The 26,082-nt window shown below is 55.2% G+C and overlaps 2 protein-coding genes and 1 long non-coding RNA gene across 7 annotated transcripts; 2 read left to right on the top strand and 1 right to left on the bottom strand.

Annotated features, from left to right (window-relative positions):
- Positions 1–2,947: 2,947 nt before the first annotated feature.
- Positions 2,948–5,197, top strand: DCTN6 (dynactin subunit 6). The gene is made up of 7 exons (XM_030478758.2): positions 2,948–3,199; positions 3,290–3,354; positions 3,433–3,538; positions 4,047–4,135; positions 4,320–4,367; positions 4,631–4,773; positions 4,849–5,197. The coding sequence occupies exons 1-7, from the start codon at positions 3,177–3,179 to the stop codon at positions 4,945–4,947; spliced, it is 573 nt and encodes a 190-aa protein (XP_030334618.1). The 5' UTR covers positions 2,948–3,176; the 3' UTR covers positions 4,948–5,197.
- A 2,460-nt stretch (positions 5,198–7,657) lies between these two features.
- On the top strand, positions 7,658–21,286 carry RBPMS (RNA binding protein, mRNA processing factor). Of its 5 annotated transcripts, none has more exons than XM_030478755.1 (9): positions 7,658–7,813; positions 13,752–13,829; positions 14,753–14,791; positions 14,911–14,973; positions 15,660–15,810; positions 16,638–16,768; positions 17,987–18,056; positions 19,019–19,124; positions 19,814–21,286. In XM_030478755.1, exons 1-7 carry the CDS (start codon positions 7,751–7,753, stop codon positions 18,047–18,049), a joined length of 588 nt encoding a protein of 195 aa, XP_030334615.1. In that variant the 5' UTR covers positions 7,658–7,750; the 3' UTR covers positions 18,050–18,056; positions 19,019–19,124; positions 19,814–21,286. The 5 variants fall into 5 exon arrangements, with proteins under 5 accessions (XP_030334615.1, XP_030334616.1, XP_030334613.1 ...); XM_030478756.1 differs by having other exon boundaries at positions 7,669–7,813; positions 17,010–18,056; XM_030478753.1 differs by having other exon boundaries at positions 7,669–7,813; positions 17,377–18,056.
- On the bottom strand, positions 20,028–24,520 carry LOC115605014. The gene is made up of 2 exons (XR_003990477.1): positions 23,213–24,520; positions 20,028–21,504 (listed from the first exon to the last, which is right to left on the bottom strand). It is a non-coding gene; the product is annotated as an uncharacterized LOC115605014 (long non-coding RNA).
- Between the last annotated feature and the right edge of the window lie 1,562 nt (positions 24,521–26,082).

The raw sequence follows: 26,082 nt of genomic DNA on the forward strand, positions 1-26,082 counted from the left end.
ACCATCATGTCCTATGACTGCTACATTGCCATCTGCAAGCCCCTGCGCTACAGGACCCTCCTGGGCAGCAGAGCTTGCATCCACAAGGCAGCAGCTGCCTGGGGCAGTGGGTTTCTCAATGCTCTGCTGCACACTGCCAGGACATTTTCACTACTCCTCTGCCAAGGCAATGCTGTGGACCAGTTCTTCTGTGAACTTCCCCAGATCCTCGAACTTTCCTGCTTAGACTCGTAGCTCAGGAAAGTTTGGCTTCTTGTGGTTGGTGTCTGTTTAGCATTTGGGTGTTTTGCTTCCATTGTGCTGTTCTATGTGCTGATCGTCAGGGCCGTGCTGAGGATCCCCTCCGAGCAAAGACACCACAAAGCCTTTTCCACATGCTCCCTCACCTGGCTGTGGTCTCCCTGTTTGTCAGCACTGGCATCTTTGCCTGCATGAAGCGCCCCTCCATCTCCTCCCCATCCTTAGATGTGGTTATGGCGGTGCTGTACTCACTGGTGCCTCCAGCAGTGAACCCCCTCATGTACAAAATGACGAATGACTGACTTGTTCAGGGAAACATACCAAAAGCAAAAGAGGGACTTCTCAGCAGGTCTTCCCATTTTGTTACCTGCTGCTGGCGACTGCTGGTGCCCACGAGGGACTAACACTGTCAGTTTACAGAATAACATTTTTTATTAATATAAAATCGTGACAAATTAAGGTTTGTGATTGCCGGTGATAGGGAGTGCCTGCAAAAACAAGTTTGAAGTGATACACAACCAGACTATAATCAGATTAAAATCAGCTGGAGTGAGGTAGTTACTTAGTGCACATGATGCAAAGTTCTTACCTACTAAGCGTCCCTATGGGGGAGAAGACAGGTTCAGCCTGTCAACTGATCCCAGAAGTTGCGATGGGGTCTGCCCTATCTCCCGCGCCTCACGTTCGCTTTTATACTTTTCTTTCCTCTCAGGTGGAGCTTGAGTGGCTCCAGTCACACATTCTTGTATTACTGATTGGTGTAAAATTCTGTCGCTTCTCATTTAAAGACAGAGACGATAAAAAATACAAAGCGCATGCTCAGTGAGGGGTGGTCATACCTTGGAGGTGGGAACTTTGGGATGGAGGTGTGCATTAGTATGATAATGAGATTATAATGAGCAAGGTTCACCTAAGGAAAGTGATTTTGCCACAGTTGTTGTTGGCTCATCCACGAACATCTTCTCTTGCATTTGCCATTTGACAGCTGCTATGCGGCGTATCAGCTGTATGGTACCATCAAGTTCCCAGCCCTGCAGGGAGTACAACAGAGCGTGGCTGCGGTGTCTCCACTCCACTCCACCTTCCATTGCTCCTCTAGGATAGCAGGTTGTGTTGCCCAGGGAACCATGGTGGAGTAGGTTCCATGCATACCAACCGTCCTGAAAGTGGCAGCTGTTATTTTACCCTGAAAAGGTTTCTATAATACTACGACTTCTGTTAGATCCCAGTTTTCTCTAACTTTCCCCTCAACCGTGATTTTCACACACAGCCACTCACACACACTCTACAGAAGACCCAGGACCAGCAAGTTCCTGAAGCTACAGGAGGAGAAGAAACAAGTTGAGGTAAAGGGAGAAAGACGGTAGCACATGATTGCTGCCTACATCTCTTTCTGCTGCTGGTTGCCACTGTAAAGGGAAAAGGACTTGGCATTCTTGCTGAGGTGAGGCAACAAACTGCATTAGCAGTGGGCAGTGAACATGAGTCTGCTGGTCACTTCTTGCCCGATGACAGCAGTGCTGTTGTTCAGTTGCCATCACCAGCATGACCAGCAGATGTCTGCACTGGACAGAAATGAAATGCGGCTCAGGAGGAGCTGTGGTCTGGTGCAAGGCCCAACCAGGGAGCAAGAACTGGGGTCCAAAGTCGTGCATTCTCTCCTCATGCCACCCGCTCCTGCCTAGGGTTCCAGGCACAGTTCCCACCGGGGCTCCACCAGTGCCAGAGGAGCCGGTTCCAGCCCGAAACCACAGAGCTTATCTCTGTCCTCCCACCCCACAACTGCCCTGAAGAGACAGCCCCAGCCCTGTGGGACTCAGGCTTTGCTTCAAAACGCCCAAATATGGGATTTGGGCTCATTTTGACCCCAAAATACAGCACTTGGTCTGTCGTGTTGAGACCTGAGACCACCTGGGTAAGCCTGGTTCCACATGCCCCAAACACAGCTCTTGGTCTGTTCCACATCCCCAGAACAGGACAAGGAGCCCAGTGCCAGTGCCCCAAAACATGGCACGTGGTCTGTTTCTCAGCTCCCCACCCCAAAACACGGGACTTGGTCTCCATTTCCGAGCCTGAGCAACCATGACTTCTCAGTCTGAGAGACATAAAATGGGCCAAGTCAGATGGGTTCCAAACCCCAACACACTGCACTCTGAGCCCCCAAAACACGGGACTTGGGCTCTTCTCTCCAGCACCAACACGCAGGACTTGGTCTCTCTGAGCCCCCCCCCTCAGCACCCGTTGAGCCCAGGCCCCAAATCGGCCCCGTGCGCGGCTCTGGGCGCCCCCTGCAGCTCCCGGTGGCCGTTCCCGAGCTCCATAGCGCAAGACTCGGTTCCCCATTTCTAGACGTGCCGTGCCCGGCCCAGCCTCACCCCAGGGCGCCCGTTGCCGAGCCCTACACCCCGCACGTCCACCGAACCCCCGTGTGCCGCGGGACGGCCCCGGGAGCCCCGGCGGGGCCGGGCGGTGCTTGGGAACTGGCCGGGGGGACCCGCTGGCCGGGCCCTGCCCCGAGTGGCCGCGGGTGGCTCGGGCGAGGACGGGGGGGTGCCGGGCGCCGGCCCTCCCGGCTTTATTCCCCCGAGCCCCGCCGCTCCTCCCCGGCCCGTCCCCGCGGCACCGGCACGGAGCTACCGGCGGGACGGAAAATGGCGGCCGCCGGCCCTGACCCTGCGCACACGCCCGGGTGGGAGGGGTCTCGGCGGGGCGCGGTCAGCGGACGGGGCGGACCATCGGCCGCCGGGTCCTAGCGCCCGCCCCCCGCCGGTATCAGCGGGGCCGTTGCGGGGAGAGCCCTATTGCCTTGGAATCGCAGCGGGCTGTGACGAGCCGCCCGCGGGGGACCCCGGGGTGAGCGCACAGCCGAGGTGCGCGGCCCCGAGCCCCAGTGCAGGCGCAGCCAGCCCGGCCCCGCGCAGGCGCAGGCGGCTGTCATGGCGGAGAAGGGGCAGAAGAGGTGAGTGTCCCCACACACACTCCCCCGGGACGCGGCGGGGCTGCAGACCCCTCCCCGCTTCACCTCACTGACCCGTGTCCGTTCCCGCAGCGTCAAGATCGCGCCGGGGGCCGTGGTGTGCGTGGAGAGCGAGATCCGCGGGGACGTGACCGTCGGTAAGGCGTCAGGCCTCCCCCCGCCCCGGGTGCTGCGGCGGAGCTGGGCGTGGGGTGACCGCGGCTTGTTCCCGGCAGGGCCCAGGACGGTGATCCACCCCAAGGCCAGGATCATCGCCGAAGCAGGACCTATTATCATCGGGGAAGGCAACCTGATCGAGGAGCAGGCCCTCATCGTCAATGGGTCAGTACGGAGCTGGACAATACCCACGGGGCCACCTCATTTTTGGGGAGCAAACACTGCTTTATTGGGAACACTGACCCCCAGCGCCAGGCTGGATGCGGAGAGGGTGTGTTTGGGATCCCATGGTCATGTTCCCAGCTTGGGCTTTGCAGAGGGTTGGTGTTTCCTGAGATATTCCCTGAGGACAGCAATCCTATCCTGAGAATGAGAGACCCTGCACAAGAGCAAGCTATCTCCAAACCCTAGCACTCTAGCTGGATGGGATAGAATCACAGAATCTCAGACTCGTTCGGGTTGGAAGGGACCTTAAAGCTCATCCAGTTCCACCCCCCTGCTACGGGCGGGGACACCTTCCACTAGACCAGGTTTCTCCAAGCCCCATCCAGCCTGGCCTTGAACACTGCCAGGGATGGAGCGTCGTATACGTGATGTCTTTCAAAATCAAGCTGGTAAACATTACAATACCTTTGTGATCTCAAAACTTGAAATATATTCTCCCATCTTGCAGGTATCCGGAAAATATTACTCCAGAAACTGAAGAGGTGGAGCCCAAACCCATGGTCATCGGCACCAACAATGTTTTTGAAGTTGGGTGTTGTATCCTTGCTGTGCGTGTGATACACCGCACTTGTGGATCGGTACGAGTAAGGTATGGTCTCTCTTGGAGTTTAAGCAGCCCAGGACTATTTATTGCAGGTTGTTGGTTTGAAAATGGTACCAGGGTTTACCTTTTGAAATAAAAGCAGAACATTCTGCAGTTTTCTTTAACACAGACCCGTGGATTCCCAAGCAATGAAGGTAGGAGATAACAATGTCATCGAATCCAAAGGTAAGTCTTGGCTTATCATCTTGTGAGATTTTGCTTTTGTAGAAGCTGGGAACAGCAGAGGTGGTGTCTTGCTGTAGGCGAGGCTGTTGACAATGCTATGATTTTCACACAGAACCCCACTGTGTGGCTCGCCTTGGTGGGACCAGGCCGGGCGGGCTCTGCCTCCTGTTGCTGAGCAGCTCATGGTGTTGATGTTGGGTGGTGAAGGGTTTATCCACACCGTGGGCATGACTCTCACAGGGATTCCTCTCTCTTCCTGGCAGCGTTTGTTGGCAGGAACGTGATCCTGACGAGTGGCTGCATCATCGGGGCCTGCTGTAACATCAACACCTATGAGGTGATCCCCGAAAACACGGTCATCTACGGGGCTGACTGCCTCCGCCGCGTCCAGACCGAGCGGCCGCAGGTGAGTGTGACACGCGGGTGGCACCATCCCTGTTGCATTGTCCGCGGGCTGCCCTCACGCTGCCTCCGCTCCCAGCCCCAGACGCTGCAGCTGGATTTCCTGATGAAGATCTTGCCAAACTACCATCACCTAAAGAAGACCGTGAAGGCCACATCCACTCCTGTCAAGAGCTGAGCATCTCCTGCTGCTGGTGGCTGATGAGAGGGGGTGTCATCTGGTACTGGGAAGCATTCTGTGGCCCTAGGAAGCAGCTAGTCATTCCATCTTTGGGAAAAAACCAAATACCATCTTGATTATCTGTCTCCGTCATTTATATTCCGCCCAGCGCCTCGAGTCCGCTGTGGATCAGTTGTCTCTCATGCACTAACTCAATTGTACATGCTCTGTTTTGGGAATAAAATGCTGCCTGCTCTTCTGTCAAGGAGAGACTGCGGTCCTGCCTGGGTCAGGTGCTGAACTGCCACTGCCACCATCCCATTTCCTACAAGGATGTGGAGAGGGACTCTTCATCAGGGACTGTAGCGATAGGACAAGGGGTGATGGGTTTAAACTGAAAGAGGGGAAGTTCAGGTTAGATGTAAGGAAGAAGTTCTTCCCTGTGAGGGTGGTGAGGCACTGGCACAGGTTGCCCAAAGAAGTGGTGAATGCTCCATCCCTGGCACTGCTCAAGGCCAGGTTGGACAGAGCCTTGGGCAACATGGTCTAGTGTGAGGCATCCCTGCCCATGGCAGGGGGTTGGAAATGGATGATCTTAAGGTCCTTTCCAACCCAAACCATTCTGTGATTCTATGATCCCTTGAGGACAGCTCAGGTGCTGTCTCCCTGCTCTTTCATTCCCTGGCTGCCGGCAGAGGGAGATGGACCCACACTGGAGGAGAGCCGGGCTGCTTGGAGGAAGGGCTTTTCTTCCCCTGCTCCACCAATCCAAGCCGATTGTGGATGGGAAAGGCTGCAGGACTCTCTCCCTGGTCTTAAAAGGCACCTACGCGGCTTCCCTCCCAGAGGGTCCACAATGGAGCTAAAGCTCCTCCACTCATCAGCTGAGCTTTGGACACATCCATGCTTCCCATCCGGCCCCTGAAATCTACCAGGGATATTATTCACACCTTCCCCCTTTATCTTTGTACAACACAGCCCGATGTTCTGTCTCGGTGCAGAAAGAAATTAATGTTGGAGCAGAAATCCATGTAGGAAGGCGAAAGAGGAGAGAGCATCAGCAACCACCTGCAGAGGAACCCCAAGCGCCAGCTGGGCTGCAAGACATGGGATGCTAATTTGGGACCGGGGGTTTAGGTGGGACAGGCCAAGGCACGAACGACACAGCACCCACTGGATTTGCTGCCTGAGTTCAGTTACAGGAATACCCAAAATAAAAACCCACTGTTTTTTGGCTTTGCAACTCCAACCCTTGGTCCAGCACTTGGGACAGTGCAGCTCTTCCCCAAAGCCAAGCCCAAACAAGGGCTGAACCCTCGTCCCCCCCAGCTTGAAAGATAAGGCAAACCTTTGCTGGGAATTCATCCCAAAAGCACGAGGCTCCAGCAGATTCAAGCAACTAGATCAGCCTCCACACTTCAGATTCCCTCTCTGGGCCACCTGCCCTGGTAGCCAGACACTTCCAGCTCCCCAAATCCAGCTGGCATGGCTCATTTCCATCTCCCTCCCAGCATGAGAGGTTCTGCTCTGTAAATCACCGCTGTGGGGAGGCTGGAAACACTCTGCTCTAGGTCAGTGGTGAGGCTGAATCCATCCAGGCTGCCCACAGGCCTGCAGATCTGTTTTGAACAAAGTTGCCATGACCTTAAACACCTGTTTGGCACAGGCCCTTTGCCATCGGCAGGGTGTCCTCAGCGTCACCTCTGGTCCCCATGTATTGCGTCCCATCTGCTCCAGACACGGCTGCTGGTCCAATGCTTTTCACCCTGAGGGTCTCCATCACACTGCTCCATCCGTGGAGATGTGACAGGGCTGGGACAGACTCAAGAATCAGATAGAAAACCAGGCGAGCAGGGTGTAAACTCACCCAAAGCCCTGCCTAAGTGGGGAGTGGGGTGGGAGCCTAAATGCAGCCGCAGGGCCAGCTGGGCCCGCTCCCTGCCCCACAGCCAGTCCTGCCCCTGTGTGTCCCTCCATCCATGCCCTGTGTCCCCAGCACTGTCCTCTCCTCTCCCCCACAGCCCTGCTGCAGCCATGACCCTGGGAGTGTGCCCTGTGTCTCCAGGACTGTGCCCCATGTCTCCATCCTTGTGTCCTGTATCCCCAGTCCTATGACCAAACTGTGTCGCATGCCCCCAGCCTCCTGTCCTGTGTCCCCAACCCTGTGTCCAGTGTCCCCAAGTACTTGTGTCCCATATCCCCTGCCTTGTGTCCTGTGTCACCAACCTTACGCCCTTATCCCCAGCCTTCTGCCCTGTGTCCCCAACCTGGTCCCATGTCCCTGGGACTATCCCCCATGTCCCCTGCCCTATGTGCTCTGTCCCCAGCCTGCATCTCATGTCCCATGTCCCTGGGACTGTGTTTCATGTCCCCAGCTTATGTCTCATGGCCCCAGCCCTGTGTCCCGTGTTCGAGCCTTCCGCCCATGCCCCCAGACTCCTGTCCTGTATCCCTAACCCTGTGTCCCATCTCCCCAGCCGCATCCTGTGTCGCCAACTTCCTGTCCTGTATCTCTAATCCTCTGCCCAGTGTTCCCAGCCCTGTGTCCCATCTCCCCAGCCTTCTGCCCCGTGTCCCAGCCCTGCCTCGTTCATCCTCCCACCTTCCCTATCCCCATGGACCCGTGTCCTCATCCCTCCCCCCGGCTCCCGTTCCCCTCCATCCCTCCCGGTCTCTCCCTCCCCCTCCGCGCAGTCCCTCCCCCGGCCCGGCCCCGCCCCGGTTCTCCCCGCGCCCTCCACCGCCGCCTCCAGCCTTCAGCACCGCCCGCCCCGGACGCGGCTGCCGCCGGCGGGACGACGAGCCTGGCCCCGGACGCACCATGAGCAGCCTCCCCGCCGAGCGGGAGGGCGGCCCCGCCGACACCGGCCTGCCCGAGGAGGAGGTACCGGGGGAAGGAGGGGATATGGGGTTGCGGAGGTCCAGCAACCCCCTCCCCACCCGCGGCTGCCCCACGCCGGGGGGGTCCCGTCGGTCCCGAGGCTGCTGCTGGGGAGGGGACACACCGAACAGCGGGCAGCGCATCCCCCGGTCCCCGGGACAACCCCTCATCCCCGCACAAACACCCTTCTGCCTCCCCGGGGAGCCCCGCAGCACCCGAGGGTGTGTGGGGGGCCCAAACAGCCTCTCCCCATCCCCAGGGCCGGTTTTTGGGGTGACCGGTGGTGGGTACCATGCATGTCCGCGTCTCTCATCCCGAGGGTCTCACCCCAAAGATGTATCCCCGCTCTCATCGCCACGGGTGGCAAACCCCACAGCCCCGCCATGGACTTCACAAGCGCGGAGTTCCTGCTTTTACCCGTGACCTTGAGATGGGAATTTGGACTTTGGGAGGGTGAGAGCAGGCAGATAGGATCTCCTCCTCACCTTTCACCCCACCGTGGTGTTCCGGCACGTCACTTTTTGATGGGGTCTCTGGCTGATGGACACACCAGGATGCTCCGCTCGCCTACCTCGGGGTTTTTGATTTTCCAGCCTGAAACTTACCAAAGTTTCCCAAAGTGCTCCAATAAGGGGGAATTTCTCCAGTGGTGGCCTCGCCAGGTCCTTGCAGGTGATGGTGGCGATGTGGCTCGCACAGGAATGCTGGTAGGAGACATCCATGAAGGCCTGTTGCCTGTCCCAATGCCCTGCTCCCAGCTGGATTTGGGGAGGGCAAGGGGCTGGCCATGGCACTGCTGGCCCTTGGGCACCCCCTCACCAGGGGGATGCTGAACATGAGTCCCTGCAAGGTGCCAGGGTCTCCTATTGTGCTGGGAACGTGTTAGGAGAGTGATGGCTGCTCCTGTTTGCAAGCCAGATTCCTCCGGAGCCAGGCAGGTATTTTTCCCTGCACGAGTTTTTCCCAGCCCTGGCTGGAAGAGCTGGTGCTGTCGAGTATTTGCTTAAGCACAAGGGAAGGGGGTTGCCCAACTACTGCGCCCTACCTCCCCCTTCCCCGGGGCTTTCAACCTTATCCCCGCTAAAAACAACAGAGGGAGAAGCAGCACCCACCATGGGGAGGTCAATCAGGGTGCTGCTGGGTGGGACAAGCCCCTGCTTTGCCCTCACTCCTCCCTGGGCTGGCCAGGGTCCTGCTGCCTGCTCCTGGCACCCCAGCGTGGCCTCCCCATCCCTATCACCTTCCCCCAGAAAGGAACCCCCTGGTGCGGGGGAGCTGTGGGACCAGGGATTGTGGGGGGATGCCCACAGAGGAGCCTGGAGAGGAGGGAGAACAATTTGGGAAGGAGGTCACGTCACTCCAGCAAGGCGAGGACGGCATGTAAAAGGCTCAGCAGAGGCCTTATTTGGTAGCGGAGCAGCTCCAGAGAGCCCGGCTCGTGGTCCTTGTCCCCATGCCATGCCAGATCCTTCATCCCAGGGGACCAGGGCATGGAAAGGGTACCCCAGGGGTGGTTTCTGGGGGGGGGAAGGTACCCAGCAAGTGGATAAGGTTTGCCCCTGTGTTGCATCTCCCCCATGCTCCTGCTTTCTTTCTTCCTCTACACGCAGCGTCTGGAGGGTTTGGAGCCGGACACAGCCATGCATGACCCCCACCAGTGCCTGCTGCTTGCTCCTCTGCGCTGTTGCAATCCCCCATTTGCTCCCTTGGCTTCTCGCTGGCTTTTCTTCCTCCGTTGCTTCCTCGTTCCAGCCCCAGCAGCTGCGGGCTGGCTCTTCCCGGAGGACTGCTCCATTCCTCCCGGCTTCCTGCCGGACATTTGGCTACTGATCTGGAGAAGTGGCTATGGGTGGCAGGGCTGGAGGCTGAGCCTCTTCCTCCTGCATCCCAGCAGCAAAGGAGCCAGCATCCCCTTGTTTATGTCAGGGAATTTTGCGGGTTGATGGCATGTGTACACGCAGCCTGGGAATCTAAACCCAGCCAAGGAGGAGGACACTCCATTAGCAGAGAGAGTATTTACACAGGGATTAATCCGTGTGGGGCTGGAATTCACCCCGCCACGGGGGAGGCAGCACCCTGCTTTGCCAGGGAGAAGCGGGGGAAGCTCTGCTTGCCCTGTTTTATGGGTTGGTTGCAGTGTTCTTGCTCCTACCGGGGCAGTCAAGCAGTTAATCGGCTGGTAGAGAATTAAAGTGAGCCCCTGCTGAAGGGTGGTGGATGTGGTGGACGGGGAGCTGGGCTTGAAGGAGGCCATTAAATGCCTCGTCAATGAATCACCCGGACGCCTTCCGCCTCTCCCTGATGGCCCCCAGCCTCTTAACATTTACCAGGGGTGGTTTGTGCAGGGGCAGGGGTGCGTGACCATGCTGGTGGGGTGCCCGGCATCCCTTGGGATGGCCAGGTTGGATGAGGCTTGGAGCAACCTGGCCTAGTGGAAGGTGTCCCTGCCTGTGGCAGGGAGTTGGAACTGGATGAGCTTTAAGGTCCCTTCCAACCCAAACCAGTCTCTCATCTGATGCGGGTCCAAGGCAGGCAAATACCTCCCTGGTGTCTCCTTAGCTTTGGGAGACGAACCTGGCTTGTGGCCTCTCCAGTATCCCTTAAACTGATCCCAGATGGGATGTGGTGTCTGGGGACATCAGAAGGTGATGGTGCAACGCAGAGGTGAGAGGGACACACCAAAAGTGGGATGGAGATGGCTTCCTAGGGAGAGAGAGGAGAGCAGCAGAAGCTAAGAGAAGACTTTCTGCAAGGACAAACTGGGAGTGAGGTGGTGGAATTGGGATTCGGTGGCCCTGGCAAACCTGGGAGCTGTGGGATGCAGCAGCAGGAGAAGAGGAGGACTATGGAAAGTGGACTTGGTGTAGCCCCCTAGCCGTCATCCCCGCTGAAGGACATCAAGGTGGTGGCTGCCTGCAAGGTCCTGCACCCATGGCCAGCAGTTTCCTGGAGCAACCATTGGCACTTCTTACCTGGAAGAAACCTTTGGTTTCACCTCAAATTGTAACAAGGAGAGATGGAGAAAGGCTCCACCAAGAGCATTTGGACCCCACCTCAGAGGGGTCATTTTTCCCTACAGAAGAGCACACACCTGAAAAGGCTTTCCCCCCCCCGCCAAAGGCAGGATTTTGCCCTGGGAGCGTTCATGGTTGAGGATGGAGGCAGAGCCCCCGGGATGTCTCAGCACAGCAGTGCCTGTAGCAGCTCCTTGCGGGTTTGAAGCTCCTCTTCCATTTAAGGGCAGGAGTAATATTTCCGCCTAAAATAATCTTTCCCCTTGGCAAGAGGATATCCGTCCAGGCTGCTGGGAATTATCCCCGAGGACGCTCCCTTTGTCTGCCTTTCTCTGGCTTTAGCACCCAAATCCTCCCACCTGCTTGCTACCCAGCCCAGCAAGAGGATGTTGTTTACGTAGGACCTACTCAAACATTCCTTTGGCTGGGTACGCCACCCCCTAGCCCCTTTTCGGGATTCAGATGGGGAGCACCTATAACCTCCTATTTCTTCCCTCCTCTTCCCAGCTCCCAAAACATGCTTTTGGGGCTGGAAACCAGCTGGGAGATCCTTTGGAGTTTTCCTCCCTCTCTCGCTCTAATTTGACGGTTTAAAACTTGGCCGACCCGCGTTTGAACTTTCAAAGAAAACAAGTCATTACCGAAGAGAAGCCCTTCCTTTGTGAGGAGGCCCAATTCCAGAGGGCTTTCCAGGGTCTTCTATCTCTCCCATCTCTCTGCCAGGCAGCTATGGGGCTAAATGATCTGGCAAACTGGGCTCATAGGGGTTTGGATTTCAGGGATGTGGTGGGTTCTCCTCTGGAGCCATGTCTGAGGCCTCTGGTCCCTGGGAAGAGGAGAGGCAGGAAGCCAGCAAGCCAGCACGCCAGGAAGGACCAGAGGCTCGAGGGATGATGGAGACAGGGGGGGACCATGCAGGGACACTCAGCCTGCTCCAGAGTAAAACCAACTGGGAGGGTGGATGTGTCTGGCGATCCCATTCCCTGGATAGCACCCGTTCTCAGTGGATCTGTCTGAAGGGGAATACTTCTATTTTCCCCTAGGAAAGGATAAATTTGCCGCCTTTACATTGAAATTCATGGACGCAAGGGGAGGTCCTCTGGATGAATCCCTCCTCAGCCCCCGCCAGGAGAAATCTGGGAAGTGTCTCCATTAGAAGACAGTGCAGCATTGAGTGCTTTGGGATGCTCCATCACCCTTTGATCTCAAGAGAAAGGCAGAAAGCTGGTGGGGGTCCCCCAAAGCACCTTGGGGGGGGTTTCCAGCTCACCATGAATGGTCCCAGTAACAGGGACAGGCTATGGGGCTGTGCCCAACTGCAGCCGTGGCTCTGGAAGAGGTGTGGACATGCCTGCGCTGATCCCATCCAGTCTGGAGCTCTCAGCATCCCTCTAGGCAAAGCCCTGAACATGCTTTCCTGGCTGGAGCAGGGCTTGGTTTCCAAGAGGATTCAAGCCTGGGATGGCTGTACTTTCACGGCTGGCCTGTTTTCTGGCACCCACTGATGGGAGGTGGGTACCAGCAGCGATGGGCACCACCGATGGGTATCATACCAGGGCTGTTGACACAAGAGCTACATGCAAAAAGCCCCCGAGTACCTTTTGTTATTCAATAGATACAGGGCAGCCAGAGGTTTTTTTTACACAAAGCAGGAATGTTTGCAGCTCCCAGCCTCTCCCCCCTCCCTCCCCCCCCGGAGATGGGGTAGATAGCTTATCTGCAAGAGAAAGAAGAAATGTCAGCAGAAGAATAGGCCTGGCCTGGCTGTTTCTGGCTGGGGGAATGGGGCAGGCAGAGTGCCTGGCCAAAAAACTAAAATAAATAAAAAAGAAATCGAGGTTTTCACCCTCCTCCAGCCCGAATCTGGCAGCGTGGCACCTAGGATGGGTGACATTGGTCTAGCCCCTCAGGACCAGCTCTCAAGGTATTTGGGTGCCTGAAAAAATAAGCTACAGCCATTAAATCCCCCAGATGACCTCCTAGCAAGATGCTACAGGAGCACTGGAGATGATGGGGATGGCAAGGCAGGGACATGGAACCCATCCCCAGGTGCCCCCACAAGAGCAGAGATGGTGGATGGGGACGCAGCAGGGCTGAGACCAAGCCAGCAGCTCATCCCCAACATGGTCTGAGCCTGAGTACAGCCCTGGGGCTGTGGGTGAGGGTCTCAGGTGAGGATGGTTGGGGCTGTTCTCAGCCCCAGGCTCCCGCTGGCCATCAAAGTGTTTGGATGAGATTTTGGGAACGAGGAGAAGGGGACGGGCAGTAGATCCAGCTGTTGGTTTCCTGCTCCACACCGCTCCCCCATTTAGGAGCTGGTTCTAAAGCAAAACCATCGTGGCACAGGTCTTGCCCCAGGTGGGGTTTACCTGTTCCCCAGGAGCCCCACATCCACCCAGAAAGAGTTTAACCCCCTTAAAAAGTGACTTTTATAAACCAGGGACAAGCTGCTTAAATCCAGCTCCCTCTAAAAGAGGGCCAGTCCTCCAGGAGGAAGGGCTGGGGTTTGCTTCTCCCAAGTCCTTCATGAGCTGCTGCAATTAAACAGAGACAGTAGGCATTGTCTGCAGAGTGAAGGCTCTGCTGGGGATGCCAGGAGAGATCTTGTTTGCCAGACCAAGGTAAGAAGGCCCCAGGACGCTGGTGGCCTTTTCGACCCAGAGAGAACTCGGTGTGGTGAGGACGGGTGTTGGTTACCCTTCCATGGTGTCTTACCAGCTTGCTTCATGGTCCCATGAAGGATGGGGATGCCTTTCCCAAAAATGCCCCATCCCCAAGTGTGGCTTAAGGCTTCTGGCTGCTCACGAGGTTCCCCTTGGGCTGGCATCATCCTGGCGTGCCACCACTGGAGGCTGTGGGATGCATGGGGTATCCCTAGGTTGGAGATGAGGGACAGTCACCAGGAACCTCCTTTTCTTCTTTTCTAGGTGAGGACACTCTTTGTTAGTGGGTTGCCTCTGGACATTAAGCCCCGGGAACTTTACCTGCTCTTCAGGCCCTTTAAGGTACCAGACTGGGGAGGGGAGAAGGGGGATGGAAGCACAGGGCAGGCCCTCTGCCCCATCCCATGGCCCCACCAACCTTGGTGGGATCTGGGAGCCTGCTGGTTTCCTCCCAAAATATATCTAATTTTGTGATTTTATTCACAGGAACAAGTTTCTGCACCTTTTTTCCCTAAGAGAAGGCATTAAAACTCGGGCAGTGGCTCAGATCTGTTACCACTGTGGACCTTTCTGAGCAGCCTTCCAATACCTAAAGGGGCCTACAAGAAAGCTGGAGAGGGACTTTCTACAAGGACATGTAGAGACAGGACAAGGGGGAATGGCTTTAAACTGACAGAGGGGATATTGGGATGAGACCTTAGGCAGAAGTTCTTCCCTGTGAGGGTGCTGAGGCGCTGGCACAGGATGCCCAGAGAAGCTGTGGCTGCCCCATCCCTGGCAGTGTTCAAGGCCAGGTTGGACACAGGGGCTTGGAGCAACCTGCTCTAGTGGAAGGTGTCCCTGCCCGTGGCAGGGGTTGGAACTGGAGGAGCTTTAAGGTCCCTTCCAACCCAAACCAGTCTGGGATTCTGTGATTCTATAAACTATAGGAAAATGGCATCAGGTTCTTCGGGGTTCAACTGCACATTGACTTACACCCCATTTAGCAGAAGACTGTTTGCTGCAGACCTCCAGTCTCGTCACCCTGCGAGACCTGCAGCTCAGACACTGGCTCTTTTCAAACACAAAGGACAGTCGTATCAGGCATCCACATCCTTACAAAAATCCATCAGCAGCCAGTCCCTGTGCTGGTGGCAAGCTCCCCTACCTGATGCCCCGAAGCTGTAGGGCTGCTGGGTGATGGATGCAGGAGGTTTCCCCCTCCAAGGGGCAGCTGAATCGGGGGGATCTCCACCGACCACCCTTTTTTATTCTTTTTCTTGCAGGGGTATGAAGGGTCTCTCATCAAACTCACCTCCAAGCAGGTAGGAGCCACTCGAAGTGGCGTGAGCATCCCACGCCACGCACCACCGGTCCCTGGGGCGAGGGGCTCCTTCTCTGCTCCCTGTCAGCCTCACTGATGGTCCCTCTTCTTCCTCCACAGCCCGTGGGCTTTGTCAGCTTCGACAGCCGCTCCGAGGCAGAGGCAGCGAAGAACGCGCTGAACGTGAGTGCCCCTGGATGCTCCATGTATCCAGGATTTTCCCCTCCATCTCCCCATCCCTGGATACTCTCCAGATTCCTCCATCCCAGGAATGTGCATCTCCTGTGCTAGCTAGTCCTACTGCATGCGCATCCCTCCAGCTAATCCCCATGGGTTGCTTCTCATCTGCATCCTCCCAGGGGGCTGCATCCCAAGGCCAACCCTAAGGATTAGAGCCTTAGATATGAGTCTGCGAGAGACGCCTTTCCCAGCCTCTCCTGTTGTTTCAGTGATAAAAATCCCAGCTAAAGCTGCAGAAGAAAAAACAAATTTCACTTTAGAGGCTCTCTCCTACCTCTGCGGAGTTAAACCTCCTGAAAAGAGTCACAGGCAGAAGTGTGTGGAGCTGGTTTTCCAATTCCCCTGGGGTTTTGGTTTGAATTTTTTTTTTCTTCCTTGGCTTTATTTTCAATGTAAGACTTTTTTTTGGCTCTGCTAATCCCTCTGGATAAGAGTGCAGGATGCCGACTGCCAAATATGGTGCCGATGCTGAAGATGCCGGAGGAATGCGAGCCGCCTCGGGGCCTGGCAAATGAGCTCATTTCAAGGCTGGAAGTGGAAAAGAAGAAAAGAAATTCAATAATGGGGAGTTCTTTTTGCTGCGGGGCCGGTGCTCACCCCCCCCCCACTGTGCCTCTTCCCCCCCACAGGGCATCCGCTTCGACCCCGAGATCCCCCAGACGCTGCGGCTGGAGTTTGCCAAGGCCAACACCAAGATGGCCAAGAGCAAGCTGGTGGGCACCCCAAACCCCAGCACGCCTCTCCCCACTGCCGTACCTCAGTTCATCGCCCGCGAGCCCTGTAAGTACCAGCCCCAGCTCCCCTGAGGGAGCCCCGCACCATATCCCCCCAACCTGCCACCATGGCAGTGCCAGCAGGTTGCCAGGGGTTGTCCCCATCCTCATTTTCCTCAGGGAAAACGCCTTATTCAGGCAATTTGATGTCATGTAGACATCCCAGGTGGATGTAGCGGGATGCTGGAGGGAGCAGGGATGCTGGAGGAGGGTGGTGATGGGAACACTAGGTCCCATTGGAAGCAGCAGTGCCTGTTTGCTGCAAACATGGTGGCACGTGCTGGCTGGTGGCCGTGAGTCCCCAAACACTGGGACAAGTGACAGCCGGCTTGGCACAACGCACAGAAATGGGGTGAGCTCTCGGTGCTGCTTCACGGTGCCAGGGAGTATCTGGGTCTCCGTGGAGGTCTCGATGATGTCTCGCTGTGAACACGCCATACCCGTTTCTGCTACTGAAAAAGCATTTCTTGTGTGGATACCAGCTCCTCGCCTTGCTGCTGTGCATGGCCATGAACTGCACGCTCTCCTCCGCACCCACCGGCACTGGATTCCTGGGGTAAATAAACCTCATGGAGATGATGCACGCAGCCCTGTGGCATCGCTTGCCACTGGCCAAACCCTGCGTTTTCCCAATGGGCGAATTCGGCGTTGGCTTTGTGGTCAGCTCTCGCCAGCAGCACCATCACGTCGTGCTTCTCCAGAGGAGGCTCTGCTCCTGCTTTTGCCTGCTTTGGGGGGAGAAGGAAAAACCAGCAGAGCTGTTGGCTATCGTATGGCGTAGTGGGGGCTGCGTTCTGGTGCTCACCATTAACTCTCCTTCTTCTTTTCTTGCAGATGAGCTCACAGTGCCTGCACTTTACCCCAGTAGCCCTGAAGTGTGGGGGCCGTACCCCCTGTACCCAGCGGAGTTAGCACCTGCTCTACCTCCTCCTGCTTTCACCTATCCCGCTTCGCTGCACGCCCAGGTAATTCAGACCCATCCGCCACCACTGCGCTCACCCCCCCGGACCCCCCTTCTCCTCGGTGCTCGCCGCACCACTAACCTCTGCCCAGCTAACAGGCACTCACCCCTTCTCACTTAGGGAGACTTAGGGATGGCACCCAAACACCTCTCTCTGCCTTCCTCCCTTCACTCTTGCCAGGTGGGGAGGGAGGGATTGGGGATGTTTGCTGGGGCTGGACTTGATCCATCCCCATCACGCTCAGTACCGAACAACCCATCCACTCCCTTGAGCATCGCTGGGATGCGGCTTGCTGGATGCGGGGTGTGAAGCAAAGCGACTCTGAGGAGAGGGAAAGCGAGGCGCAAATGGAGGACCCATCTTTTATTGACAAGTGCTTTTCTGTTGGCTGTCCCGATGGTAGCACGTGGATGTTAAAAATTAAGCACCTACCCAGCGGAGAAAAGAAGTGGAAATGGAGGCGGTGGAGGATTTCTTTGCAGTGCCAGCCTTTGGGATGTTTCCTGTAGTGGCATCACAGGGATGCTGGGAAGAGATGCCTGCCATGGAGGGGGGGGACAGCTGCCTCCCCAGCAGCCATGCTGGACATTATCCCAGCTTGTGCTCCTCAGCTCCAGCTTGGCGGTGAGCAGGAGGAAATGAGCACATGGAAACAGATTTGCCGGATAAGCCACATCCGAAAGTCTTGAACCGGGTTATCCGGAGCCACCATCGCTGGAGCCAGAGACAGCCGGGGGCTGCTTTGAGCAGGAGGGCGAGGAAAAGCGATCCATGTACAAACCATCCTCAGCCTCTGGATGAAACTCCAGGTTTTCGGGCCCTGCTGTTTGTAGGAAGAGCGGCGGTAAATATTATTGCAGTGACGTACTTGCCTTGTCAAGTAAGCACTAACAGGCAGCACCTGCGCTGCTCGGGAGGCTGGGGAAATGGCCAGCAGAGGAAATGGAGACGTAAGAAGGCTCCAAGGGCTCCTGGGAAAATCCATGCTGAGAACCGATGTTAGATGCTGAGACTATCCTCACTTGGTCCTGCTGCAAGCAGCAATGCCACAGGCTGCATTCAGCCCCAGCAAGTGTCATCATCCCAACCAGAGCTGGGATGTGCTGCGTGTGTTTTGACCTTCTCCTCGGGGAAGGCTGGGAAAAGGGAGCCCAGAGGAGCTTCGTGCCAGGGTGTGCGGCCACCACCCCTCTCACCTCGCTGCCCCTCTTGTCTTTGCAGATGCGCTGGCTCCCTCCCTCCGAGGCTGGTTCTCAGGGCTGGAAGTCCCGTCAGTTCTGCTGAATGCCGGGTGAGTGCTCTCCTGTCCTGCCCCCACGCTGCAACTCTCAGGGTCTCCAGCAGCTCAGAGCTCATGAACATCTCATAAAGCCTTAATGAAAACTCTCCTGGCAGCCCCAGTGTGGTTACCAGGGAGGTAGGAGGGTGGTTTGATTACACCTGAGACCTCTGTGGATGGCAAAAGCCTTGTGAAATATGCTCTGCAAATAACAGCCTTTTGTGGCTAAATAAACAAAAGCGATTCGAATGGAAGAGGGGAAAGAGGCTCGGCTGATGCTGGGTATCGCTTGCTTCATGAGCCTGCGGGAAGCCTCCTGTGCCAATGTTTCCAGCTAAAATCTAAGCAGAGCTATATTTAGGAAGGAGAGATGAGTGAATCCCTCAAACAGGTCCATCTGCCTGTAGCAACCCTGGTAGCCACAACTGGCTGCGAGGATGGAGGGTCAGGGACCACTCGGTTCCCTGCCTGTTCCACTGGCTGGGAAGGGCCACGGCACAGCCCAGCAAACAGTTTTGCTGCTCAGACTTTCCTGCCTGAATCCTATATAGAATAGAATGGTTTGGGTTGGAAAGGACCTTAAGATCATCCAGTTCCAACCCCCTGCCATGGGCAGGGACACCTCACGCTAGATCATGTCACCCAAGGCTCTGTCCAACCTGGCCTTGAACACTGCCGGGGTGGAGCGTTTACCACTTCTCTGGGCACCCTGTGCCAGTGCCTCAGCACCCTCACAGGAAAGAACGTTTTCCTTATAGCTGCGTAAGTTTGAACCTATCACTCCTTGTCCTATTGCTACAATCCCTGATGAAAAGTCCCTCTTCAGCATCCAAACATACCATGTGGAACCCATCAGGGCAGGTTTAAGCTCCAAACTACCCCCTTAGGAAGTGCCAACGCTGGCCACCGCAAAACAACCTCTCCCCACAGCACACTGACTTCAGTCCCTGACCCTCCGCCGTGTCCTCTCGCAGGTCTCAGGTGTGTGATGGTGGCCTACAGTCAGTCTTGTGGGTATTAATGGAGTCTTCCAAGGTGGCTACTGGGTTGGCATGCTCTCTGCAAGACCACAGTGTGCTGGTAAGGCTGCAGCACGGCGCGTGGCTATGCCAGGGGGACGTGGTCCAAGGGGAGGGGGTAGAGGGGCAAGGAAGCCAATGTGATGTCCCCGAGGGAACAGGCAGCAAGGTGACAATCCCTGGGATTGCTCCCTACTCCTGCTGTGGCACAACGCCTCCAGCACTGATCCCAGCGATCCATGCTCTGCCATTCCCGCATTTATCGCTGTTATCTAGGGTGAGAGTTTCAACAGCCAAGGAATGCCTCTCGGCTTTGAATTACCCCCAGTAATCTCATCTCGCTGCCGTCCTCGCTTCCTGCCTTGGATCAACACAGACTGAATTCTTCTTACGTGCAAAATTCATTCCCAACTTAACTCTCAGCTTCCCAGCTGGTGCCTCCCTGGTTAAAACCTCAGGGGCTACAGTAGAACAACCCAGGGCAGCCCTTTCCCTTTGCCTGACCCCAGGGTGCCGACAGCCCTGGCTCTCTCCCTGCAGGCATTTCCCATCTTGCCCTTTCCCGGTTAAACAACTTTCCTTGGAGCTGCTCTCCCTTTTTCACCCCATTTCCAAAACAATCCTCCCTCTACGCTGCAGCACAGGAGCTTCCCCACAAAGGAGAAAAGATTAACCACATCCCTTTCTTCACTTTGCCTCAGCCCAAGATGGCAGCTACCCTTTTTTTAACACCTCTCTCGTTTGTTACAGGCTTGAAAAAAACCACAAACAAAAAACCTCACACAAGTTTGGATTCCTCCAAGACTTTCCCACAGCCTCTATCACACATCTGCTCTCCTAGAAGAAAAGCGAAAAGCATACCTAGTAATAATATTTTCCTCTTTTACACTGTATATTTGTAAGAAAGAGTGTGTTACTTCTGAAAGCATGGTTTGACAGGCATTGCTGTAGTGTTTGAAAAGGCTCTTCAAACAGAACCATAGGAAAGCAGACTAAGAAAAAAAAAACCCAACAAAAAAACCAACAAAAGGGCAAAACAAGAGCAAGTATTTTTGTACCAAACAGAACAATCTTAGACTGACTGGGTCAGACCACAAGTTTTGTGCTTGACTTTTGAATGTGTGTCATTAGGAGTCTGTATCCCCTTGCCCCGTCAACTGCATGTCAAAGGCATGATGCTCACGTGTGTGCAGATGTCAAGATGCACAATTTGGGTGTGAAGGAATCGTGCTCCCTCTGGCATAGGAATTGTGCTCTGGCTGCGTGGGCAAGACATCTGCGGACACTGACAGTATTACTGTTTTCTTCCCAGTTGTACCAAATGACAACCAGGCAGGACAATCAGAAACTTTCTTATGGTGATTTGTTTTTTACCTTAGGGCTATGTTAATAGCTTGCTGTGCAAAGCTTTGGCACGGTACAACGGGCTCAGATCAGGGATGGGCAGAGACAGCCCACATATGTAGCAAGGTGACAATTTGCCTCCTCCTCCTCCTGCTGTGACTGCTTGAAGTTACAGGCAATGTAAACTGCTGTATGAGAAAAAACAAACGACAAGCCATTGGTTTGCCAGCTTACTCGAGGTTGGGCATGAGTCCTGAGCGAGCTGAGGGGCAAGAGACCGCTTGACATATCAGTCTCTCCCTCTCCTTGCTCCAGGAGGAATTCGGGAAGAACAAAGCAAACCAAAACCTCAAAGAGATTTCGGTTTCTTGCAAAAGGAGGTGCAAAACTTCTCCTTCCATTGCCTCTCCCCCCAACCCCGTCCCCGCTGCAGGGCACACTGAGCTTCGCCGTAGCCCGTTTCCCAGCTGCACTGAAGACATGGGGTGCCCGTGGCCTTGTTAAATGCATCATAACCTTTTTCTTCCTCCCTCCTTTTATTCTGTGGGTAGGCTGAGATTTTGGCTGCTGGAGCCGGCGCAGGGTGTTGGGTGAAGTGGTGAGGTGGGAAACTGTCCTGTTGGGGTCTTCTGTAAGAAATGGGATTGATACAGGCGATGCAAGAAGAAATCAATTCCAAGACAAACCCCTGAGTGGCTCTAAAAGGAATGATATCAGCATTTCCAAGCGATGGACTGACTCTTTTAGCAAACTATTTCCTGTACTTTGTCTTGTGGAGAGGAGAGAAGCATCCACATTGTCTACTCCGCTTTTGGGAATGTGTTTAAAGGTACTTTTCTATTGTAATTTTTTAATAAATGAAACCAGTGATTATTATAAGTTGCGTGCAGAGCGTCTGTCATGTGCTGTGGATCTGGTTGGGAACTGGGAGAAGGATGCCAGCACACACCCTTCAGGACTTTGGGGAACAGCAGCCTCCTTCCTCTGGGTATGTGAAGGTGACACGGTGATTTTTTTCAAGGCTGATACTGTCATCCTGCTTGTCTCATGTGGATCTCGAGGAAAGCTCCAAAATCCAGGCTGGAAGGATCATCAGGCTTAAAAGAAATGACTCCAAGTTTACAAAGATGTTATCGGTTAGTTTTTAAACCTACTAATCTTGGCACTGAGTGCAGGAGCTAAGCTGCAATTTTCCATGAGCTCAGCCACAGCAGAGGCAAACGTAACCTAGAGACCAAGGGCCAGATTATCTTTTTTTTCTTAACATGCTGAGAATTTTGACAAACTCGGTTCATGAGCCCAGCCTAGAAATTCCTCCTCCTTCCTCCACTCCGCTCTCACCCCGATCAATGCCACCAGCCTCAGCCAACACGCCAGACTCTGAAAGCCAAGCACCAGGAGCAAGCTCCAGCTTAGAAAACCCAGCCCGGAGAATGGTGTGTAAAGGATGTTTTTAAAGCAGGATACAAACTCGTTGAGGGCGGAAGAAAAAGGCACAGTGGCGTTACTTGAAACCCCCGCTGGCAGGGATGAAGAGTTAAGCCCTTAATGTTGGATGCTAATCCCTCCGCGGCCACCACAAGTCACAGCTTTCTTTCCGAGTTGAGTTCAGGGGAGAGGTTTGTTGGCAGGCCTGGGATGGGATGGGAAGGGAAGAGAGTGCTCAGCCCAGCTACTCTTCAGAACAACACTGTCCTGGACACTGCTTCAGCGAGACAAGCAGATGCAGACTCAACAGCAAACAACCTCCCTCACTAAAAAAAGCGATGAAACCCACAGGGAAATGTCCTCCTGGACTTTGCCTGGGCACAGCATCTGCTGGGAGATCTGCCCTGTGAAAGGAAGCGGGGCCTTCCCCAAAATATTTAACCTCCTGAACCTTTTTTTTAAAGCCGGAATGTTTTCAGCTCTGTGCTGATTGGCGTTGCCCTCATCGGCAATGGGGAGCAAGGGAGCACGCTCGCCCGGCCCCAGTGTCCCCTTTGCCCGTGGTGACCTTTCCCCATGCGGCTGGGGGAACATTCCTTCCCCATGACCGTGGGGGCACTTACAAGAAGGCCCAAGCTGCTGGCTGACACCAGAAGATTGCAAAACAGGATCAGGGACTCCCGGGCCAGTGCTGGCACCCAATACCAGGGATAAGTCCCCGGGATGGGGGGGCACGAACAGGCGGCACTGGAAAAATTAAATGGGAACATTTTGCACTCTCATTGTTTCCAGTCTTTCTCTCCCTATTCCCCCAACACCAAGGCTAAGCTTGGGCAGGGGGGATGCAGGCAGCTCCTTCCTATGCATCCCTGCATCCCTACATCCCTACCCTGAGGCTGCCCGCTGACAGGCAGCAGGCTGGAAGCAACATGAAGGCAGGGAACAGGCTGCCAGGGTCTGTGGAGAGAAAAACAAGTGCTAACTCCCCACAACGGATGGACATAACGCATCAGTGGAAGAATGGGAACAAGACAGGAGGAGGAGAGCTGTATCTCCCGGAAGATTGTGTAGCGGGGCAGGCAGCAGCGAAGGCAGGGATGAGGGAATGGAGATGGGCCAGCCAGAGCAGGGAGAGCAAAGGGCAGACGGAGCCGGCGCCGTGCCCGCAGCCGGGATGGGGCAGGGAGGAGGAGCCAGCCCAGCACTGGCTCCTGCGGGCCTCCTCGGGAGAGGGGGGGAAGGAATAACAAGGCTGGGAAAGATGAGATAGCACTGGGGTTTGGCCAGGCAGCCTTAGAGGCTGAGACACAGGCTGGGAGGGAAGCTGGTGGCTAAGAGCAAAGAGGGGGACAGCTGGGGCGAGGGTGCAGCACTCACCTTGGATTTTATCCCCAGTTCTCAAAGCTTGGGGAAATGGAGAGGCATCAGCCAGCTAGGGTCACTGCGCTGCCCAAACGCTGCCAGGCAAAGCTACTCTGTCCTCCCTGCTAGCACAAAAAGGCTCCATGTGCACGGAAAAGCACGCAGCTAGAGCAGCAGCCAACCCCACTGCCCGGGGAAGGACGGGGATAACTGCATCATGGAGGTATTTCAACCCAGGCAGATCAGCAGCATGCCACAGATGTGTGCCCTGCAACTGCAGGCTGCCTGAAGAGCTGAGCTTCAGCCAACATTTAAACACCATGGTCTGCCTCGCTGCCACGCTCAGGCTAGAAACCAAGATGATGGTGGAGCCTGAAAAGCAAAGTGAAGAAATACCATTAGCAGACCCCTGAAATGCTTCTTCTAAAACACGGGGAAGTCAACCATTAGTAGAGCCTGGACTTCATCTCTGCAGTCTCCATAATTAATAACTAGCTCAGGAGGGAATAGAGAACACAACTTAACTGATGGAGGCAGGAGGAAATCGCGCAAGTACTTCAGGCCTTGGACGTAAGCCCAGAAGTGCAGGTATGGTCAAAAAATTAACTTAATGGAAGGACAGCCTCCTGCCTTAACCACCCTTTTCCCCTGCTGTGCTTGCACTCTGCACTGTGTCCAACCCACAAGGCTGGTAGAGTCCAACATGTGGGTCCCAACCACATGTTTTCGGAGTCATGGCTGTTTTTTCCTGGGCTGCGGGTTACACAGAGGCTGCTGCACACACTTGCAAACCAAAGCAGCAGAAAGCAGTGAGGGTGGTGAAGCACTGGAAGGGGTTGCCCAGGGAGGTTGTGGATGCTCCATCCCTGGCGGTGTTCAAGGCCAGGTTGGACAGAGCCTTGAGCCACATGGTTTAGGGCAAGGTGTCCCTGCCCATGGCAGGGGGGTTGGAACTAGATGATCTTAAGGTCCTTTCCAACCCTTACGATTCTATGATTCTATGATTCTATAAAGCGAGCCAGCAAGGAAGAAGAACTGCTCTTACAGCAAGCAACTGGGGCTCAGACCCACAGCAGCACGTTGGTAAAAGGAGACCTCTGATCCAACCTCCCTCTTGCAACAGAACTGCTGCCTATGAGGTCTTGGCAGCCTGGTCCAGTCTTGGCGATGCATGAAGCCTCCATGGCTGGAGACACCTCCCCACCAGCTTCTTTTTTCCTAATATCCAAGCCAAACTTCCCACGTTCCCCTATCATGTCAGCTGGCATGGCCGCCAAAAAAGTTTGACTACATCATCTTTCTAACTGCCTTTCACATGGCTGTACCTGTCATTAGATATGCCCCCAGCCACCTCTTCACCATATCCAGCTGCCCCAGCTCCCCACTCTCCTCCCAAACCCTCCGTCCCTGGCCCTGACTAGCCCAGAAGCCCCAAACAGACCCTCCCGAGCACCCCTCTTGAGTTGGGGGGAGGCCCAAACTAGACACAGTTTCGAGGTGTAACCTCCCCAGTGCTGAGCAGAGAGGTAAGAGCTTTCCTTGCTCTGCTGGCCCTTGCCGGAGCGGCACAGGCTGCGTGCTCCTCATTTGGGAAGAGAGCGGCTACAGCTATGCAATACCCAGCGCAAGGGAGAAGGTGCCTTCCTGCTGAGAGCCCTGCTGTGTCCAGACAAGCCCTCTCATCTGGGGAACTGCCATTCTTCCTTATCTGCTTTACAGGGATGTGTCCAGAGAGCCTGTGCAGGAGTGACAAGACAGACGTGGTTAGGAATGTGCCTACGGAGCCAAACAGACCCGAGGAACAGCACAGCAGCAGACCCTCTCTCCTCTGGGAGGAGATCTGGCCCCCAAACCACCTTCTGCATTACCACAAAATGCTGGCCCAGGACTCCCTTTTGTAAGCACCCCTAGAGCCAGGCTGAGCAGTGCTGCAGCAATGCCAGCTACATGAGGTAGCTGGGAACGCTGCTCTCAGGCTGATCCCTCTCTTGCTGACAACTCAGCAGCAGGCTGCGATGATCCAGCCATATCCCTGACTTTGCCAGCAGTAGAAAGCCAGTATCAGCAGACTGGGCTCCAAGCTCTCCTCTCCCTGATGGCTGTTAGAGGTAGGGCTTGCTGGTCTTAACCAGTCGACAGGAAGCAGTCAGTCCTCCTGGACATCCTCCTCCAGATGCAGTAGCTGCCAGAGGCCCCCAAGGCTGTAACACACAAAGGAATTTGGGCCTGGTACATTAGCAGCGACCGGAAAGCAAGCAATAAAGCTGGAAATAATGAGATGTCAGCACCAAGTTGCTTCTAGTCATCTGCAAACACAGCCCCTTCTCGTCAGCAGGTACCAGAGGCACAGCTCTCCCCCATGGCCCTGCACTGCCTGCCTGTGCTCATCAGAAGTGACAGCCCTCACTGGCTACATCCATGTGCGGGGTCTTTATACCATTTGTCAGGACTCCCTTGCCTCTCTCTACTCTGCTCTCTAAAAGCCTTCAATGATCATGATGAATTATAGATTAGCGCTGGTACACACCACCTTATGTCAGTTTTCTCATTCAAGCATACAAAATCCTGCTGTTTTCCATCCCCTTCCAGAATGATCATCAGAACAGGAGGAGCAGGTGGAATAACTCTTCAGTTAGAGCAACTTTTAGGAGAGAAGTCAGTAGAGCTGTGACGCACCTGGGCTATTCAACTTGCACCTTAAAAAAACAACAGTGCTTTTACTTTGGGGCACACCTCCCTCCCAACAAGATGAACTAGTGTAATACTAAGGGGGACACAGGACTGAGCATTTGTCCCTGGCTGCTTGCAGACCTCAAAAGAGCTGTGTTCTCTGCTCCAGTGACTGCTGCAGATACTGTCCTCACAGCCACAGGCTCAAGGTGCGA

Source organism: Strigops habroptila, chromosome 3, assembly GCF_004027225.2.
Source record: "Strigops habroptila isolate Jane chromosome 3, bStrHab1.2.pri, whole genome shotgun sequence".
In the NCBI taxonomy this organism is placed as follows: Eukaryota; Metazoa; Chordata; class Aves; order Psittaciformes; family Psittacidae; genus Strigops; species Strigops habroptila.